General features: G+C 29.5%; 1 protein-coding gene across 3 annotated transcripts in view; it reads right to left on the bottom strand.

Moving 5' to 3' along the window:
• LOC148273775 (BAR/IMD domain-containing adapter protein 2-like 1) overlaps positions 1-20,515 on the bottom strand; it is a 349,284-nt gene that overhangs the window by 85,340 nt on the left and 243,429 nt on the right. For all 3 annotated transcript variants that reach the window (XM_088238213.1, XM_088238211.1, XM_088238212.1), the window contains one exon: positions 13,819-14,077. In XM_088238213.1, coding sequence (XP_088094339.1) covers positions 13,819-13,863 — 45 coding nt within the window. In that variant the 5' untranslated portion in view covers positions 13,864-14,077. The remainder of the gene's footprint in view (positions 1-13,818; positions 14,078-20,515) is intronic.

Raw genomic sequence — 20,515 nt, 5'->3', positions numbered from 1 at the left:
AAGAACAGGAGAATTCGTTAAGAAATAAACAAAATATTTAAAAAGAGACTGGAATATTTTTTTTACAATAATACAATTTCAAACAGCTCCAATCGTCTAGCTTTCTTTGGTTACTGCAACGAGATCAGAAAAATCCGCGACCATTCAAGCGAAAAGTTCTGACGATCTTTGTAAAATGATCGAGAAATATCTTCTGGATAAAAAGACGTATGAAATAACGATGTTTGTACCCTTTCACCGTTTTCGCTCCTTACATTCGACACGATAAAGGAGAAAAAACGTTCAGTGTTGTTTCTCGTTTCACCGATTCATTTTCATTCTATTTGTTTCGATGCTTGAAGATACCTAAAAACATTTACAAGCAATGGTTTGAAACATAGAATTAAGAATAGTCCAGAAACCGCATACGCACATCAAACAGAAGGCGACTCAACTACTCATAAATGAGAAGGTTTACAACAATGTTTGATTATGTTGGATTTCCTCCCTAGGGAGAAGGTTTACGTTTTTTTTTTTTTTTTTTAAATTTATTTGGAAGTTTAACAAGAATACATTCATTTTTTAAGTGAGCATAACTAACGTTCTTTACATATATTCTCAATTATAGAACTTCAACATCTTTCATAAATTATATAAAATAAGAGTGTAAATTCAATTTAAGTAATGGTAAAGATTAAGTTTAGTGAAAGGTAAAAATAAAGAAAGATTTTTATTTTTTTTTTTAAAGAAAAGAAAAGAGAAATTAAAAACATATAAGATATAATAAAAAAGACTAAAATTTTTTTTGCCCCATTAGTTTCTTTGTAGACGTCGCTCAGTACGCAACTCCTGATTTTAGTTCAACTATGCCGTGTTGTGTCCTTTTAAAGTGTAGAAAATCTAGAAATCCATTCTCGATGAGTAAAAACAATATTATATTACATCAACACAAATTTAATAATCTATTAATAAAATACACAACGCAACGTAACAAATGTCAGACATAACAACGCGTATCGACAGCTCTTCAAGCTCTCCAGGGCCGCTTTTATAAACGTTATCTTTATCGGTACATATCGAGACGATAAAACTAATTTTACTTTATCAGTTAATTATTTTGATCATCTTCTGATTCAAATACAGGATCTGTAGATTCCAGGCAAAAGTCAATAAAAAAAGGAACATTTTCATGCTTGCAATCCAAGCGTTAGTTAATCAGAAATTATGGTACTTGTTAAGATCCTTCTGAATTATTTTTACTGCGCAACACGTATAACATAAAATTTTGTATTGAAAATATATTATCGTTTTTGCAGAAATAGAGGAAGACCGAGAAAGCAAGGCATGACCAAATGCAACAAATACTTGAAGGTAGTCATGTCAAAAGTCGGAATAATCGGCGCGCGTGCATGAGAAGATGTATGAATGTAGAGGAAGCAAAATCTGTATGCTGTATGCAAATTTTTACTATTTGTATTATTTGTTTTTTTTTGTATATAATTGTTTTTATTTTGTTTAATATGTTTATTAATGTTTTTGATTTATATATAGAAAAGTCCTGACTTAATAACACGGAATTTTCTAACAGGTCGGGACATAAAAAAATATAATTGTGCTCTATGATAAAATTGTGTATTTTGTGCATGAAATAAACAAAGAATAGATAGAGTGATGTGGCGTTCTATCCTCTTTGCCTACCCTTATGGGGAAACGGCGTGATGGTTTGTTGTTGTTGTTGTTGTTGAAAATGTATATGGAATACATAGTATTACACTCCCTTTCTTATTTTCTGGAATCTATTTATATTAATAATACTCTAAAATTGATTGATTGCGTCTGTCCCTTATACTCGCGCACAGAGATTTGAGCCTTATTATCGTGTTATCAACGCTAAATCGGGATTATTTTCGTTTGTGAAAATTGTTTGTAGCAGTCCAGTCGGCCACAACTTATTGTTTTTTTTTATTTAATTTTTATTTAGTTTTTAATTTTAATAGCTTACTCACCAATATTTTCATGTAGATAAAAGATTATTCTGTTATGTTTTGATCACTTTAAACAACAACAACAAGAACAACAAAAAAAGAGGCTCTAAAGGACTATACTTCAAGGTGATCGAGATCCTAATCAATCGTAGCGCGAAGAGCTCAAATCTGAGGCTCATGGGGCCGATCAAACGAGAGAAAGCCAATTACATGTGGCCCTAAAAGCCAAATTCCCTAGCCGGTTAGTTAAATATGATGACTATTATAATAAAAACATTAAAAATCTTTAAAATATATATCTGTTGTTTTGGTCCAACCTGCCTTGATTGCAAAACAGCAAATAAAGTAGTGCGGGTAAAATACAATATTTTTATTTTTTATGTTTGAAGCACTTACTTTGTGGAACATTATTATTTAATCATTAAAATAAAATAAAATCACTTTGTTTTATGTACCACTTATATTTTTTATAATTTGGCAACCAACTAGTTTCGGCAATACTATGCCTTTTTCAGGGTTAATTACAAATTAACATTAAAAGTAGCCACGCCCACTCTACCTTCACTGTGAAAAATTTATATATGTTATGTTAGTTTGTAATTAACCCTGAAGAAGGCATAGTATTGCCGAAACTAGTTGGTTGTTAAACTATAAAAAATATGAGTGGTACATAAAAACAAAGCGAATTTATTTTATTTTAATGTTTTAAATAATATTTTTAATTCAAATCTAATCTCCCCATAATCTTTTTACTATTAAATGGGTATCGCAAATCCGTCTAACTTCTTGACTCTAGATTCTGCCTCTTTTGGGTTTTCCTGCGATTGCCTTTAGTACTTTTATCTCTGACGTTCTGAGCAGTTATTTGGTTTTTCTATTTCGTTTTTCTACTTGGTTTTTCGTATTTTTTTATTTTTTCTCCATCTATCCTTGCCTCTGTTGTATACACCATGATTTGGTCTGACACACGTTTTGTATATCCGAATTATGTTTCCAATATTCATGTGTTCATTGTGCTATACGACATTTCTTAGGCATCCCAATGTTTACTAACTGAGATGGATGTGTTCTCATCATGACTATGGCAGCATCATCTGCATGGCATGTGATGTTAATGACCTTATCTATCTTAGTGGATTCACTACTTTTTTTTCTTCTTAAAAGCGTTTTTTTATGTATATTTATTCTACTTGTGTAAGAAAAGGTTTCAGGCGTATATATTGTTGTTGTATATTTAGTTTTAAAGGTGCTAAACTTGATTGTTTCTTTGTTGTTCTCAATATGTGTTATTTTCTAAATACTAATAATATTATTTACGTCCCGAATTGGGTTATTGTAACTGCTGGGAATGTAATCCTACTTATTGTACTTGTAAAATACTTTGTTTTATATGATTTATAAATAAAAAAATAAAAATAATGTTTGATTTATTTTAATGTATTAAATAATATTTTTAATTCAAATTATGTATGAATAAGGTGGTTATGGACTTTTTTTGTATATTATAATTTTAATGCAAATTTCAATAAGTGAATGTTTTCACATATATTTTACCTTCGCATTATCGCCAGTTACAACATACTCGTATGTGTATAACAAACATCATTATTACTCGATTATAATTAGAATAATTTAATAACGAATGACCCCTTTGTTTACGTGAATGAGTTCCTTGTGGCATATCACGATTTATTTATTCTTCTTCGCTTATATCGATAGGTTTATGAGAAAGTGCATTAGCATCTGCATGTACTGTTATTAGAAAAACCATAACTTACTTTTTGCCAGTGGCGGTTCAGAATGAAAGAGCAAGCATCTTACCAGAAATGACCGCAAACTTTTCAATATTTTTTTTTTGTTACGCTGTCTAAGCCCGTAGTAACTCTTTGCCAATGGCAGTTCAGAATAAAACAGCAAGCATTTTACCAGAAATAACCTCAAATTTTTTGATATTATTGCTTGTCATTCTGTGTAAACCGTTAGTTACTCTTCGCCAGTGGCAGTGCGGAATAAAAGAGCAAGAATCTTACCAGAAATGACCATGATCTTTTTAATATTATGTTTTGTTACTCAGTGCATCATATACTTTAAATACAAACTCCTCATCACTACGATATCTTGCCCTAAAAAGACTGTATCGTGGACTGTGCAGTGTTTATTTTAAGGAAATAACGCGATCATAATTTTAAAAAAGAGAATAGAAAACTTATTGCGGCGCGCAAATTTTTTGCATTTTTACAAGGAACGAACAGGAGAGGGCACGAACCGTGATCAGAACAGAACAGAACAGAAGAGTGATCACGCTGATTATAGTATTTTAATCAAACCAAAGAAGATATTGTGAAATTCACAATTATGATGTGGCCAGTTTAAAATAGAATCTGAGAACCGGAATAAAGAGTGAAGTATAGTGCATCCTGATGTTAGTTGCAAACAAATCCTAGGAATAGAATCTGGAAAATGTTTAAAGATAAATTGAACCTAGATTTTTTTTGCAAATTTAAATTCGGTCGGGATAAATTTTATTTTATGTTATTCAATTTTAGCAAATATACATCAATACCCTAGTTATATAGGAACATAACTCAAAACAGCTTATTGTAAATAACCTGTACTTATTTTATTTTATTTATTTGTTCTTTTACAACGTATGTTTTACTTTTTTTACATTATTTACAGTATTCTCTACTCGAATTTGACGGAATTTTTTATTAAAAAATGGAAAAGGAGTGTTTTTTTACCATTTTTATCTCGATACCGACACATAAATTTTTATTCAAAACATTAATTGAGCTCATTGTAGGTGAAGTGAATTAATTGACATTTTATTATACTTTATCAAGTGTAGTTAAGTAATTGGTTATATTATATTAATTTATGTAATTAGTATGACCGACAAATAGTTTTTTCTGGTTATTTGTATACTGTACATGTGTATCCATGATAATTGAAAATTTCAAAAGATGTAATTGAATAAAGCATTAGCAGTCATCTACAAATACTCACAGATTTTAAATCTGTAAATACAAAAAAGTTTGTACCGCCACTGTTTAGTCTCTAATCCAGCGTGTCGGGTCAAATGTGACGTCGGCCTTACAATAATTTCCTCGCAAATTGTGCTTTAACTGGTACTTTCACACTTGCTAATCGCCTTAGTGAAGCATTGTGAAACCCACAAATTATTTTAACCAATTACCAAGAAAACATGCAAACGAAATACGATAACTATGGTTTGCATAATAAATTATTAAGGAATTCCAAAATAATTGCGGATTTGCACGATGTTAGCTGAATATAATTTGGTACGTGAAGAAAACATCCATGGCGTAACGCAACAAGTAAATCGAGATGATAAAGTGATCAGTCGTACGCTTCAGGTGCCAGTCTAGGAACAATGAAATACTATGGTAACATATTATAAAAGACATGAAGAACATTTTAGAGAAGGTATATAGAAGTCTAGGCATCTACAGGGCTTATAACCTGTCAATGGCTGGTTTAAGTGGCCACTTTACACACTGTGTAACATTAAATATTCTGCCTATATTTGAACATCTATATTTCTTCAATTCTTTCATCTGTTGATGTTTGTGAAGTTAATGCCTAGACTTCTATATTACCTTTTCTTAAATGTTCAACATCTCTTTTGTAAGATGTTAATATAAACAGCTCCCCAGGGAGTTGAACCCAGTCCTTGTCTACAAAAGTTTTGACACACTCGAAATATTGTTAAAAAAATACTATAGTTTGAACGACCTTCAAAATCAATATTTCACGTTCATATGCTAGGAATTGAACCCAGAACCTCAAAAATGATTGGCCAACGTGCCAATTAATATTCAACGAGATATATTTATATCAACTCTTTTTTTTTATTCAGGATTTTGACCAAAAACAAGCCATTGATTCGAAAACACTCGTCTACGGTTCTAGTTTTATTTCACACAGAGAACCGTGTTCTTCACCTACCTGGACACGGAGTACAAGTAAATCTACATGTAGTGAAATTATAAAACCTATTAATTATGTATTAATAGCAAAATACCACATACGGTTTAGTAAATAAAATTAATACTTGAAACATTAACATTATGATTTACTGATGACGTAATAACTTATATTTACATATAAGTTAATAATTAAAAAATACTTGGTACAATTCCACTTATTTATTTGACCAATTAGCGCTCTCACCCTCTAATGGGCATCTTCAGACTGGTGAATATTATACAGTGTCAGGATAATTTATTTAAAACTAAATATTATCTTAAGTGTAGGTACATTTAAAAATAAGTTGAAAAAGATACAATTCGCAATATTTCAATGGAACAGAGTGAGACAAATTATTGAAACATGTTTTGGCGGTGTACTTTAAGAGAAGATTTTATTATAAGAAAAAAACAAGTATTTTTAAATTATGTAAATATAAGTTATTACATCATTACAATGGAATCGCAAATAATTTTAAATAAATAATTGAACTAAAAAAATTAAAAGTTATGATTTACAGTGTTAATTCATTTTAAGGTGTATTTATTTAGAGTAAAACCACTAAAATACATTTAAAATGCCACCGGTTTCATATCACGACTACCTGTAATACGAATATGAAATACAACTGTTTACCTTAATATGGATTAAATTCGAATGTCGTGATTATTTTGAAAATATAATTATTTTGTAAAATAAATCATTTATTAACCGTTAGACTATTGTAGTAAAAGTGAACATTATTAGAAAATTAAAGTGAGGTAATCCGTTTTATAATATGGTATGTCAAGAAAGCGGAAAGTCCTTTATGAAACCGTTACACTGTACTTCTCTTGAGCACCTAATAACAATAATGGTTACCTTTACAAAATAACATTTATTTATTTAACGTTTGGCAAGAAACAAAAACATGAAAACTAAAAAAACAAAATAGAATTTAGAAGTGTTCTTCCAAGCCAGTCAGAAACCGCAGTCAGGAAGTTCGCTGGATCACCCGGGTAGAGTCTAAATAACAATAAACAGTACGTTTTAATAAAAATTAATCGGGGTAAGTCCGCACGCATGGGCCATGCCTAATTGCGTCATTATAAGCTATATCTCTACACTCAATAAATGTTAGCATTCTGTTATAAAATGAAGATAAAAGACAAAAATTAATGGATACACAAGGTGCGTTACTTTGAAGTACTATTACTGTTAATATGTATTTTATACTTTTTATTTATTGATTTATTTATTTACGGATATTGTCCATGTATACAATTTATAGGGTTTAAATATAACAATAAAAAAATAATTTAAAAGATTAAAAAAAGAAGCATAGACAAACATATGGGACATGAAGACAAGATCTGGACTATTTATTTAGTGCTTGTTTAAATCGTTGTAAACTCAAACCAAAAAAGTCCAGATCTTGTTTTGAGTTAACAATACGACAACAATTGGAGAATTAAGTCCATAGTTTTTTTCTATGCTGATCGATGAACATTACTTCATTGTTTCTCAACCCACGAGTCAGAATATTGAATTTAACTTGTCCCAGTAATGATGGAACATCGATTATACCATTTAGTATGCCAAACTTATATATGGAATCAATATTAGTTCTACGTTTTTGTAGACTAGAAATATTTAACATTGACTCTATATCAGCATTAGAATAATTACCTCTCTCTTGCCCAAGCATCCATGCTACTTTTCGAAACAAGCGATGTTGGACTGATTCAATGTGATCTATGCGATTGACATAGAATGGAGACCAGACCACGGAGGCATATTCAAGAAGTGGGCGAACAGTTGAGCAATTGTACGGACATTAGTAAAATTATAATCAATAATGAAGCCAAGTAATTTCAGTAATTTGTTTGCTGTATGCTTATATGCTCGTTGTATGTTAGTTTATAGTCCAAACAACTCCTAAATCTCTGAAGGACTTAAATACATCAATTTTGGAGGTTTCTATTAAGTACTCTAAGGATATCGGTTGTTTGGTTCTATGAAACTACATTATTTTGCATTTTTAAATTTTAAGTTCTAATTTATTGACTTGGTTAAAAAGAGAAAAAGAGAAAAAAAAAGACCATTGGTTATAAGAGTTAATGTCTGATTGAAGAAGGAAACAGTCTTGTCAAGTTTTAATTATTTTGAGCATTTTGTTGTCGTCCGCGAAGAGCCAAAAGTGAGAGTCAGAGAAAGATTTATTTTTTATCATAGATTTATATTTTACAAACGATTAAACTCTCATATAAGGTGTATTTATTGCTTTAAAATATTAATGTGTAGATATTTTAAGCTTACATAAATTTATTAGTTAAAAAATTTAGTCTTAACCGAAGTAAGTATTCCAACTGCAAACTCGTCAAAAGTAAACTTATATTTTGCTTGGAAATTTCATGCGATTCAATATCACGGTTCAAGTAGTAAAACTTTCGAGACATTTTTTTTATTTAAACCTGTTAAGAAATATTAAAGTTTTATCTCCTACGTTGCGACATCGCTCAAAGCTCAGGTGTACAAAAGTGAAACAAATTAAATTAAAAAATATATGCCAGTTTGTCATCAGATTTACTGTCAGTGCTTAGTTGAAACTAAAACGTATTAAATTATTACTATTTGATTCGGTTTAATCTAAATTATTCCGATGTTGAATCTTAGTGAACAATACCATTATTTAAAACTTAATCTGCCAAAATCCTCATTAACGTTCGTCAGTGGCGCTTTCATATTCGTATATTATCATTTAAATATAAATGAAAACGAGAAATATACTCAAAGCAATATAAGAGGCAAAACATTTTGGAAAATAGAGTATGTTTATTTAAGATTTATCTGGCAATTAATTTCTTCCTCATATCCAAAATTAATTATCTGGTCAGGTAAACTGGCCATATTCTTCAAACTAAAAAAAATGTATACAAAGTTTTAAGTCTAGCGTTTAGTGGTGTAGTGCGCAATGACAGTCTGCCCATTGGAACGCCAAATCTTCCTATTAACACGTTACTAAATCTTCGAAATAATATAAATTCCTACCAACACTCTGTCAGTACGCATGTTCAAAGTGAGGTTATGTGTAAACTATCTACACATGTGCCGGCACTGCACGGAATATAGTTTTCTCGCTTTAATGCATAATTTACCGCTACAGAGCGGTTTCGCCAGTTTCAACACATTTGCTATTTTTCATGTTTTTTTTTTATTTTAGTTATCTTTTTGTACATAACGTTAATTGCACATTGGTGGACTTATTGCCAAATGAGTTATTTATATTGACACACGAAAAATCATTTGTATCTGGCGTGTTAATTTATTTTTTTAATACAATTCTTGAAACATAAATCAATATTAATATATAAAATCAGCTTTAAAACGAAAAGAAAACTAAAATAAACCTAATTATTAACGACGTTCTTACATGGTTACATCATTTTGCAAAAACGTTAGAGATGGGACAAATTGATCAATGTAAATTGATCGAATAAAAAATAATTAATTTGATTTTGTTCATGAAAAAAGTATAAATGTCTCATTTTTTGGTGAAAAATTGTGTTAAACACACTAAAGTAGGCTTGTTTTTGCGTTTTTTTATATCAATTTTCGGAAACAGAGATGATTGCATGAAATAACTAATAAAATCGATTTGATCAGTGATCAGTAATTTCCCATCACTAATGAAATAAGTTTGACAAGTGTCATTCTAATCAAGCTATATTTAATAATTTAGGATAAAATGTTACATGTATTTTTTCTATTACAATCTATTTTTTATATTTAGTTAATCATTAAACCTGTAACATTCTAAAAAAAGAGACTAGTTCTTGTGCATGGAGAGGAACTTACACTATCATTTAGTAACATATTACAACAGAGATGAAGAACATTTTAGAGAAGGTAAAATAGAAGTCAAGGCATCTACAGGGCTTATGATCTGCCATTGGCTGATTTAAGTAGCCACTTTACACACTGTGTACCATTCACCATTCTGCCTGTTTAAAAATCCATATTTCTTCGATTCTTCCTTATGTCGATTTTTGTGGAGTCTTTTGTCAACAAACATTTGGACAGACTTGAAATATTGGAACCTATTGAAATTTGAACGTTATGAAAACAGTCAATAAAATTTACTTAAAATATTAGTCGTAAAATATTGTTTTTTATAATAACTCGCCAATATAAAAATGAACACATTTCAAAGTCATTTATTTCTAACGACACTATTGAGAAATAATTTATTTGTTTCCATCCTTATGTACCATTCACCATTCTGCCCATATTTAAACATTTTTATTCCTTCAATTTATTCTTCTGTTGATATTTGTGAAGTCAAAGAGCTTAAACCTTTATTTATGCGGGTGAGATTCATCTAATTAAATTATTTCTCCTACATACTAAGCAACGCCCGAAAAAACTTTTTTTTTTCAATCTGTATACTTCTTTCATTTAGTAATTTGAAGTTATTTAATTTCGAATATAAAACAAGAATAAAAGTAAACATTATTCAAAATAAAGAGAAAAACAGTTAATAATAATACGGTTATACTATATATTTATGTATGTCTGTGTTTATAAATGTATATTTATGTGTATACCAGTAAGTTTATATTTTGTTTGTCTGTTCTTTCTTTTAACTTGTAAATTATTTTTATGTATCAAAATGTTACTGTCTAGCTTGAAACGGGTTATGTGCCTTTGTTAGCTGGACGAAGTGTACAAAAAAATGTTTGTTATATGATAAAACTTATTAATAAATAAAACAAATAAATGGAAAGATGTTTTTACTCGGGTTCAAAAAATTTCTTCATATTTTCTTTGAATTTGTTTAGTGGTATACGAGTTTTAAAAGTACTCAGTTAATTGGGGAGATTTTCAAAATGTTATATTCCTTTAAAAACGATACTATTTTGACCGTAAATAGTGTGGAATTAAGGAATTTGGTATCTGATTGAAATTAGTTTGTTTTTATTTATTTGTAAACAGTGTATATATTGTGTATTGGATGTACATTTTTGTTATATTCCTGAGGGAGAATTCATTGACAGTCAACTTAAATGAACTAATCATCTTGAAATAATTGTTAATAAACTGAGATATTTAACCTATGTCTTCAAACGGTTAAGTTTTAGCTAAATACTATTAAATTGGTATTTTATGCACTTGTACAGTCATCGCTTTCCTATGGAATAATTGGATGGGAGGAACTTATAACAACCATATAAAACCATTAGAAACTGTTCAAAAATTTATATTAAAAATAATGCTTCACAAAAATCGCACTTTACCTATTTCCAATTATTTCAAGAAGCTAAACTTTTAGATATAAGACAAATATATAGTTTTTAATGTTTAAAGTTTATATTTAAGAAGCAAAATGTATTTACAAATCCAAATAAATCAATTCAAAGAAGGAATCGTGTGTTAGAAATACCGCATTGTAACACGAGGCTAGCACAGAGACATGCATATTTTGTAGGCCCAAAATTTTTTTATTATTTTTTTACTGATAATATTTCATTGATCCCAAACTTTATAAATTTCCCTTCTTTTTAAAAACACGCACTATCCTGGAATCAAACTAAAGATATTAACTTTTTTTCTATGATATATATTGTTGTCCTTTAAAAATAAGGATTTTTTTAAAAATATTTTCTATTTCCTTTTTAATTACTGTAAAATAGAAAAAAAACCTTATAATCTTTTGCAGAATATTTTATTTTTCTTATAAAACACAACAATGTTATGCCTGTCTATGATATATATTGTTGTCCTTTAAAAATAAGGATTTTTTATAAAATATTTTCAATTTCCTTTTTAATTACTGTAAAATAGCAAAAAAACCTTTTAATCTTTTGCAGAATATTTTATTTTTCTTATAAAACACAAACATGTTATGCCTGTCTATTTATCATAGAAGCAAAAAATCATAAACATTTCTTGTACACCCACAAACAGGCCAAGCCTTTGTGGGATTTTTGGTTTACTATTTTTACTGTTAATATGTATATTGCTATGATTTTATCCGTAGTTTTTTTGTATATTCTGTTTTACCTCTTATGTATATTGTAAAAAAACGAAATAATTTTTTAAAAATAAAAAAATTAAATAATTAAAAAAAAAAAAAGGCGAATAGTCTGTTGAATCGCTTAAAAATAAAGTCAATTGGAATACACATTGGTAATTATAATAACCTAACTGTATTTCTTTTATCTATAATAATTATAACCGGTCTTACAAGGAAAGCAAATTACGTACAACATCACTCTAGCTGGTTGAGGATTTTCATCAACAATGAACATTAAATGTTTACAAGAGAAATTTCTTTACATTCTTCAAATATTGGTTAACAAAACAATTGGCAAGCGTTCCATTGTCTCAGTGAACCTAGAATTCTTATTGTCTGAAAAATGCGTAAACACTTTCTTTGACAAATAAACGTGTCCCACATGTTGGTTTGTTGACTACAATTTCAATCATAACAGGGAAATATCACACACTACGAATACCAATAAAAATATATGAAATGAATTAATAAAAATCAAAGTTATTTTAGAAATTGATATGGATTTTGTGGATGAATGCTTTCAAACATAACTTTAAAAATAAATTTTTAAAAAATATGTCACCAGAAAAAAAACACGACACGTTTAGCATTGATAATTGTGACGTCAAGATTCGAGGCGATGTTCTATAAAAATTTGGGAGGTTACGAACAAAGTTTAAAATCAATATGAATCGTAGGGCATTAAGGTGTGGCCAAAGCAATGACCGTTTTAGCGGAAATTCAAAATTATAAATTTAGAAATATTTTTTTATGCTACTAATAAGTAGCAAGCAAATTTTTTTTTACTCGAAATAATTTCGTAGACTGTAATTATCTTAAAAAGTGATAATTCCTTTTTGCATATTATGTTGAATAAGACAACATATTTGGAAACAAATACTAGATTGAACCGTCCCGAGAATTTATTATGATTGACGGATAATTTATCTGGAAAAAAACTTATTTGAAAAAGGAATATCGTCGTCATTGTGGTGAAACTAACAACGTTTTAAAAAAATGAATATCCGTGGTGAAACCAAATAAAACTTTTGTTTTACTTTTTAAAACACACCTTTATTATTATTTTTATTTTTAAAACCTTTACTGTGTGAGAATTATAGATTGCTAAAAACATAAAAAAATATATTAACTGACGCTCGCAGGGCGAGCGAGAGAACCACCCTCAACGGAGCTCGGAGAGCTACTGGCATCTGGCACACATATTAATCTGGCTCTTAGTTATCGGTCTGCATGACGCGTAAAATTTTATTTCTAGAGCTCAAATATTCCAGTAGCATCGAGAGTGAGACATAAAGAATGTGTAAAACAATCGCATATTCAGTATTTTTTTACATCATACGCCGCGACTTGCAACACATATTTATTGCTTTATCTGTGCCCATCTATAACTGGGCAGTAGTATTTATCACATTTACATAAATATAAAAGTTAGTATATACAATGTTTACTAGCTACACATCACCGGGAAGAGAGGGTCAAATTTATGTCAAAAATATTTCATTTGTAGACCGTTTAAAACGGGGTTCCAATGTGTACTTAAAACTTCCTTGAAATATCATTAAGAAAAGGACAGGAATAGGCTTCGAAACAGCCAGAAGTCAGGTGTCAAACTAAAAATTGAGCTTCAGAATAAGTAGATACGTACTAACATAGAAATATCGGTAATTTCACAACAAATTCTTTTGTTAATTTTAGTAGGTACGTGAGTCAATCAAACTTGAATTTCATGTCTTTTTAAATATACTCCTAGGCTGAAAAGGTTAAAAGTGACATTGTATTAAAAAGTGACGTTGTGTTTTTAAAATTTACCTTGTATATTCCATCTACGAGCTTCGTTAGCTCCTCCGTCTCCATGATGTCAGGATCCAGCTTACTTCACTTCCCGAACACCCTTTATAACTCGATCACCTCACTACACTTGCACAGAACTTCGCACTAATCAGCACTGCACAACGCGGGGCCGTATACACAGGCGGATCGAAAGTCGGTCTTGATGGTTATGAATTCATTCAGTTAATATTATGTTCATAATATTACTGGAAGATGGCACACAGGAGAAGTATCTCATCTGAAAAGAAAAGAATACAAATTAAAAAAATATCTTGATGAGAGGTATGTCTTTTAGTATTACACCAGTGGAATGATGGCTAAGTATGATTTGCCACTTTTTATAAATTTGGAAGGTTAGCGATTTTAAAAGTTGATGGGCTCTGAAAATGTATAACTAAATTTGCAAGCCTATTTCTTGAGTCAATAAATGAATTGAACATTTACAACAACCTAAGTAACAATCACATAAGTCAAAATGCCTTACTTTTCAAGAGACAGCTTTATGTGTCTCAAACATTGCAGGAATCAAATCTAACATAAAAAAAATATCCTTTTTTTCTCCATACTTATAAAAATTGGATTATTGCTAATAATCAAAAATACATGATCATGTTGCAACTCTTCAATATAACGTCGTTTACGGCATAAAGTTAGAAAAGGTTCAAATTTGACAAAACTTTTTTTGTAGCCGATAACTAATAATTATATTTTGTGCGATAAATTACATTGATAATACTATCTTTAATTACGTTATTTGCCTTCCGTATTTAGAAACACGTGTGAACATAGATGCATGCTACAAGATGAGCAAATAAAAAAAATGAATAAGTTGACTTTTGTAATTGTTCCCCCCGCCCATAAATTTGTTTCTAGAGGATTTTTTTTAATAGCCAGTTTACAGAATATACTAAAAAATGTCATTTTTTTCCCAAATTTTCTTTCTATACACCTTCAACATTGTTGCACAAAAATATAAAACCAACGCGACATGTATTTTAATAAGCACATTCACTGATTTGGTTATGAAAATATTTTATGTTTTGGGAGAAATAGTTGGTTCTGTATGTTGGTTAAATTGGTGTTCTGACGAAGAAACGGGTACGTCTCAAAACCAATAGATACAGACAAGTCAGTAATTAGTTATATTCTTTTTGTTATTTATTTATTTAATGCAAATAATACACAATTTTATCATAGCACAATTATAATTAATTTTTTTATTTTATTCTATTTTATTTGGGAAATCAACAGTTCTACATTTTTAGTAAACATACAGATATAGTGTGTAAACTCAGAACTAATAACAGATTTCCACATAGTATACAAAGTTAGTAAATAAAATATATTATATATCAAATAAATACATACAATTTATACACATAAAAATGTTATTTTCATGTACTCAATAATCAAAGAATTTTTGTATATTTATTTTAAAAACATTAAGTTACTGTAAATTGGGCGAGATTAGGACAATAATGCTTGAAGAGAGGATAAGGAGGGGAAGGGAGATGTACATATTTTTTAATATAATGTCTACTAAGTTACATAATGCATTCTTAGTGTAAATTTTAAATCTGACAGAGTGATGTTGGTGTAATCTATATTTTTAAATTTTGTATTATATATTGAAAAAGTCCTACGAAAAAAAGCATTTTTAACATACGATGTTTTACTTATTGGTACATGAAACAGGTAGTACCATCTACAAATCCTGGCTGGCACATGTATTGTTATTAAACCAAGCAGCTCTGTACAGTCAACCATTACTATCATAATTTTGTAAAGCAGTAGTTGGTCCGCACACACTCTGCGGTATTGTAGAGAAATGATTCCATGGAAGGTGGAGGCAGGGAGAGTAGATACATAAGAAATACCGGTTTTGTATTTAAGGTACTTTATAAATTTGTTTTGAATATTTTCTGTTCTACTTATATATATGGCATACTGGGGATTCCATATATATATATATATATATATATATATATATATATATATATATATATTCCATTATGTCCCGACTTGTTAGAAAATTCCGTGTTAAAATATAATAAAAACATATTAAATGTATAAACATATTAAACAATACAAAAAATAATCAAAACAAAATACAAAATATTAATAAAGATATATACTTAATAAAAATGTAAACACGTCAAGAATCCGAATGCAGAAAAGTAATTTAATAACATATGGCAAAAAAGTTTAATAAAATCAATAATGCTGCACCACAAAGTTAATGCTTTAAATAACAATTATAAATGGAACGTAGTTATGCAGAAAGCCGCCAGTCCACAATTTTGGAAAAATGAGATATTGATATTATCGGGTGCAGTGGGGTCGATTCTATGTTTTGCTAAAAACAGCCAGACCACTTTCATACAAAAAACTGTATTAATCACCTTTGGAAAAAGGTGTCGATCACAAAAACGGCGTTTCTCAATTTGCAGAAAACACCCACACAACTAGAAAAATCTTATGGTACTATAAAAATCATTTAAACTGGTCAAATATATAATAAAATTCTTCCTTGTAATATATAAAAAAAACCTATTTATTCATTGTTTATCGTTTATTAAAGTCAAAAACATTTCAACGGTTGTGTAGATTTTATAATTCACTCCAACCGTCCATGCGCCCAGTAGCTGCAAGACTTGCTGTAATCTAATTTTCATTTTTATTCATTTGTTTTTTTAATGTGAATAGGGGCGAGATTTTTTCCTGTCCATGTGCCCTGTAGCTGCAAGACGTGCTATAATCTAGCTACAATATATCATAAATGTAATATATCATAATTGGAGATGAGGAACTAGAATTCCAATCGTCCATGCGCTCTGTAGCTGCAAGACGTGCTGGGATATTTATTTATTGTACGGCGCCTTTGAGCTGATTTTTCATTAAAATGGCGCTGTATAAATTATCCAAATAAATTTAATATATTTCCACAAAATGGCTATGATCTCATTTTCACTTTTCTATGGCTGGCTACTTTTTGTATAACTATGTTCAATTATGATTTACTCTTTATTATAAAAAAATAAAAATAATAAAATTAACCAAAAACAATTTGCAAAAGTAGTTTTTTCAACAAAAAGCAAGTCAGTCTACTTCTTAACTACGTTTAATGAAATTACCAACCAACTTTCTATTTTTCATAATACCCACAAATTATTTAACACTCCTACAATTACAAAACAATTTGTTTTCTAACATCTCTTTTTAAACTGAACTCAATTTGTTATGTTTTAAGACTGTCCATCAGAGTGATTTATCGTCTGCACAATAGACCAAACGAGCCACTAAAGATTTCTTACAATACAGAGAATTGTGCGTATTGTATAAGGTTCCAGAACATTTGACTTTTTCAGCTTTACATCGATTATGGCTTTGAAAATTTGCTAATTTATGCTTGCGGGCGTTCGACCTATAGAGACATCATTTCTCAAAGTGTTTCCAACGAAACTGATATACTAAGGCCCATATACAGACAATAGATTTTCAGAACTCGTCAAAAACAAAATATATTCAAACAAAAAGCATCTTTGACTTTTTACGATCCGGTCATTTCACGTTTTTCTTTAACGTTTTTTTAGTTAGAAAAATTGTAACTTTTTTCCCTGTGACGTCTAATAACTTTTTTTCCTGGTTTAAAATAATATTTTCATATTTTAAATAACCTTAAAGCGATTGGCGCTCCATAGGACAAACGGCACGTATTACATTACGAAATGTGTGACGTCAAAGTAGCGATACGCCAACTGCCACTTTCATATCCCAAAATCATTAACGAAAATTCGCTTTTCATGATATGATAGTTATATCAAGTCGTAAAAATCTACTCTTAATATATAATATATTTTCTAAGTAATTCCCCAATTGTAGATTTAATTATAAAATTTTATTAGCAATTCGTTGTTTTTTATGTACTGCGTAGAATTATAATAGTCTAGAAACCGCGTACGCATATCAAACTAAAACCGACAAAACATTAATGAGAGTGTGTAAAGTGGCCACTAAAATCAGTCATAGGTCGTAAGCCCTGTAAATGCCTAGATTTTCGTATTCCCTTTTCAAAAACATTTTCTCTCCGTTGCAATAAATTTATTTTAAATATCGAAAACTTTGTTCTTTATTTCTTCTGGTTGGTAACTTATTGTACAGTTTAAAACCGTTGCACGTTGTGCAATGAGTTTTAGGTTTTTTTCCTCATTTTAAATCATATCTTTTTTTTACTCTTATTTCACATATATTGTTTTGTTGCTTAAATTTTGTTATATTTTTTATTTAATTTAACCCTTTCATTATTATTATTTTTATGAGTTTATAAATCAATATTGCATCATTTAATGTGAGAAAGCCTGAATGAAAGAAAAAGGTTTATGCATTTTATCGTCTTGGACGTGTATAGTCACTCAATAGAAATTGCACAGAAAAATGTAATTAAGATAATTTACAAAAAACATAGACTATTTCCTAGTAATAAATTATAAGTAGAAAGTGAACTCCTTAGTTTAAGAAAATTTTATTTATTTCAGTGCATGAAATATGTTTACTTGAATAGGGAATTGTTGAGTAATAATTTAAATCGTATTAGTAATATATCCAATAGTGTACTGTCAGTTCCAGGATGCAGAACTACGTTCACATAGAGGCACTTCTTACATGTTGGTCCAAGATCCTTTAATCTTCTAATTAAGGAACTACAAAACATTAAATCACTGGTACAGTTTAAAGTAGGTTTGAGGTCTTGGATTAGCATGGAAGGAACAAATAGACACATTCTTTAAAAAAAAATAGTTGATTAAAACAAAAAATAAATGTATACTGCAAATAAATTATGTATTCGTAATATCAGTGTATGCTTGTTTGGTTTTTCTTTTCTTTTTTTTTCTTTTCTTTTCTTTTCATGGTCATGTCATACCATATTTATATGCTATAAACTTTTTAATAATTAAAAAAGGAATGGCCCACGCTCAGACGCTGAAGTCCTTGTGGGCATTTTTTCCAATTTATGTTATTGCTTAATTTTAGGATGTATTTTTATAAAGTCAATTTTTGTTATTTTATTTCTATGTAAATAATGTATGTATGAAAAAATTAAACAAGTAAAAAAAAAATTAAAAAATAAAGTATGTATATTTGAATATATATATATTTTTTTTTTAGTATTTCGCTGTTCTGTTCGAAGCAAATTCAATAATTTAAGTTTCTAATTCAATGACCATGCTTAGAAAGTGTAAAGGCACTTCAAGTATTGATTTTTGCGAGGGCGCAAATGAGTTCTCATTTTTATTATGATTGATCGACTAAACTCAAAGTTATTCCACCGAAAAAATGGACGTAATGCGAAGATTATTTCAATCAGAAGAAGTCAGCTGAGGAAACTTTCTGGCATACTTAGGCTGATATTTATTAAGGTTAAGACTCTGTTTCTGACGCACAACTTGTCTGTTCAAACGAAGATATTATGGTAAAAGAAACATCGAAATAAATATCCAGTTTAAGTTATAGATTTATACGCCTCCTGGACAATACAAGGGGGTAAAAAGATAAAAATAACAAAAATGCTCGTAATTTATGAAACTTAAGACAATAAAATTCTGATTAGAATAATTGGATTGTGTGGATATTAGTTGTGAATTTTAAGCCGTTTAATATTCTTAAAAAACCCATACTTAAAATAATGCTGCGTTCAAAAAGCTTTAAAAAAATTAACTGTCAATGTGAAAAAAAATTCACAAGGATATTATCAATTCATAAATTTCACGGCTAAGTAAAACTGTATCTAAAAATAACAGTTTAAATCAGCGTGGGCAAAACCCCCAGGAAAACGAAGAACAAGTCAGGTTGTGTGAACTGTTTTTATTCAACAATGTTTTGAGTATGTCAAAATGCTTGCAGACTGGCTGGATTTCCTCCCTAGGAAGTTATTCATTTTTTAATTTGTTGCAACATCTCAGTTTTTTTGATAAGGGAATATGGAAGTCTGGGCATTTACAGGGCTTATGACCTGTCTTTGACGAGATATTAGACGAGAGCACTGCCGAATTACTATAAATGCCGGATTACTGGAAATCACTAATAATGACGCCATAAGAAGTCATTCGTCTCCAATTCACGCTTGAATGTAACGAGCTACCCACTTAATAAAAACGCCGTATTACTGACAGGGTCGGATTGTACAGAAAGTACTATGCATGTTTCATTAAATTTGTCAATTCACTTTTAATTTAAGAAATAAAAATATATTTACTAACTACAGAATACATAATATTTTTGTATTTACGAAATTTTTTATTGTGGCCTGAAAGGGTTAAGCCGAAATTTATAACAGTTTGAAATAAATAAATTTGTTGTGACTGGAGTTGAATTCGACCATTTTGCAGTCAGATATTAGCTATAATATTAATGCTTCCGAATAATTCACAAACCGAAAACGGTTTGTAAACATTTAATGAATATACTTTCAGAAGAGTGCTTTATGTTTCCATTAATTTCCATAAATTGGTGATATAAAATCCGATCCATAACCGAATTACGTTGTGTTCCTAATAGTATTACTTTGTTTATCGAACTTTATTACAGAAACTTTTAAATTTCATAAATAATAATATCTTCTAGACCAGTGATTCCCAAAGTGGTCTATATCGACCCCCAGGGGTCTATGACAACCCGC

Source organism: Micrasema longulum, unplaced genomic scaffold (genome assembly GCF_059751315.1).
Source record: "Micrasema longulum isolate JH-2025_06_02 unplaced genomic scaffold, ASM5975131v1 h1tg001837l, whole genome shotgun sequence".
NCBI classification, from domain to species: Eukaryota; Metazoa; Arthropoda; class Insecta; order Trichoptera; family Brachycentridae; genus Micrasema; species Micrasema longulum.
Note: the sequence above shows the minus strand (reverse complement) of the source record. Positions and strands in the feature narration are given on the sequence as shown.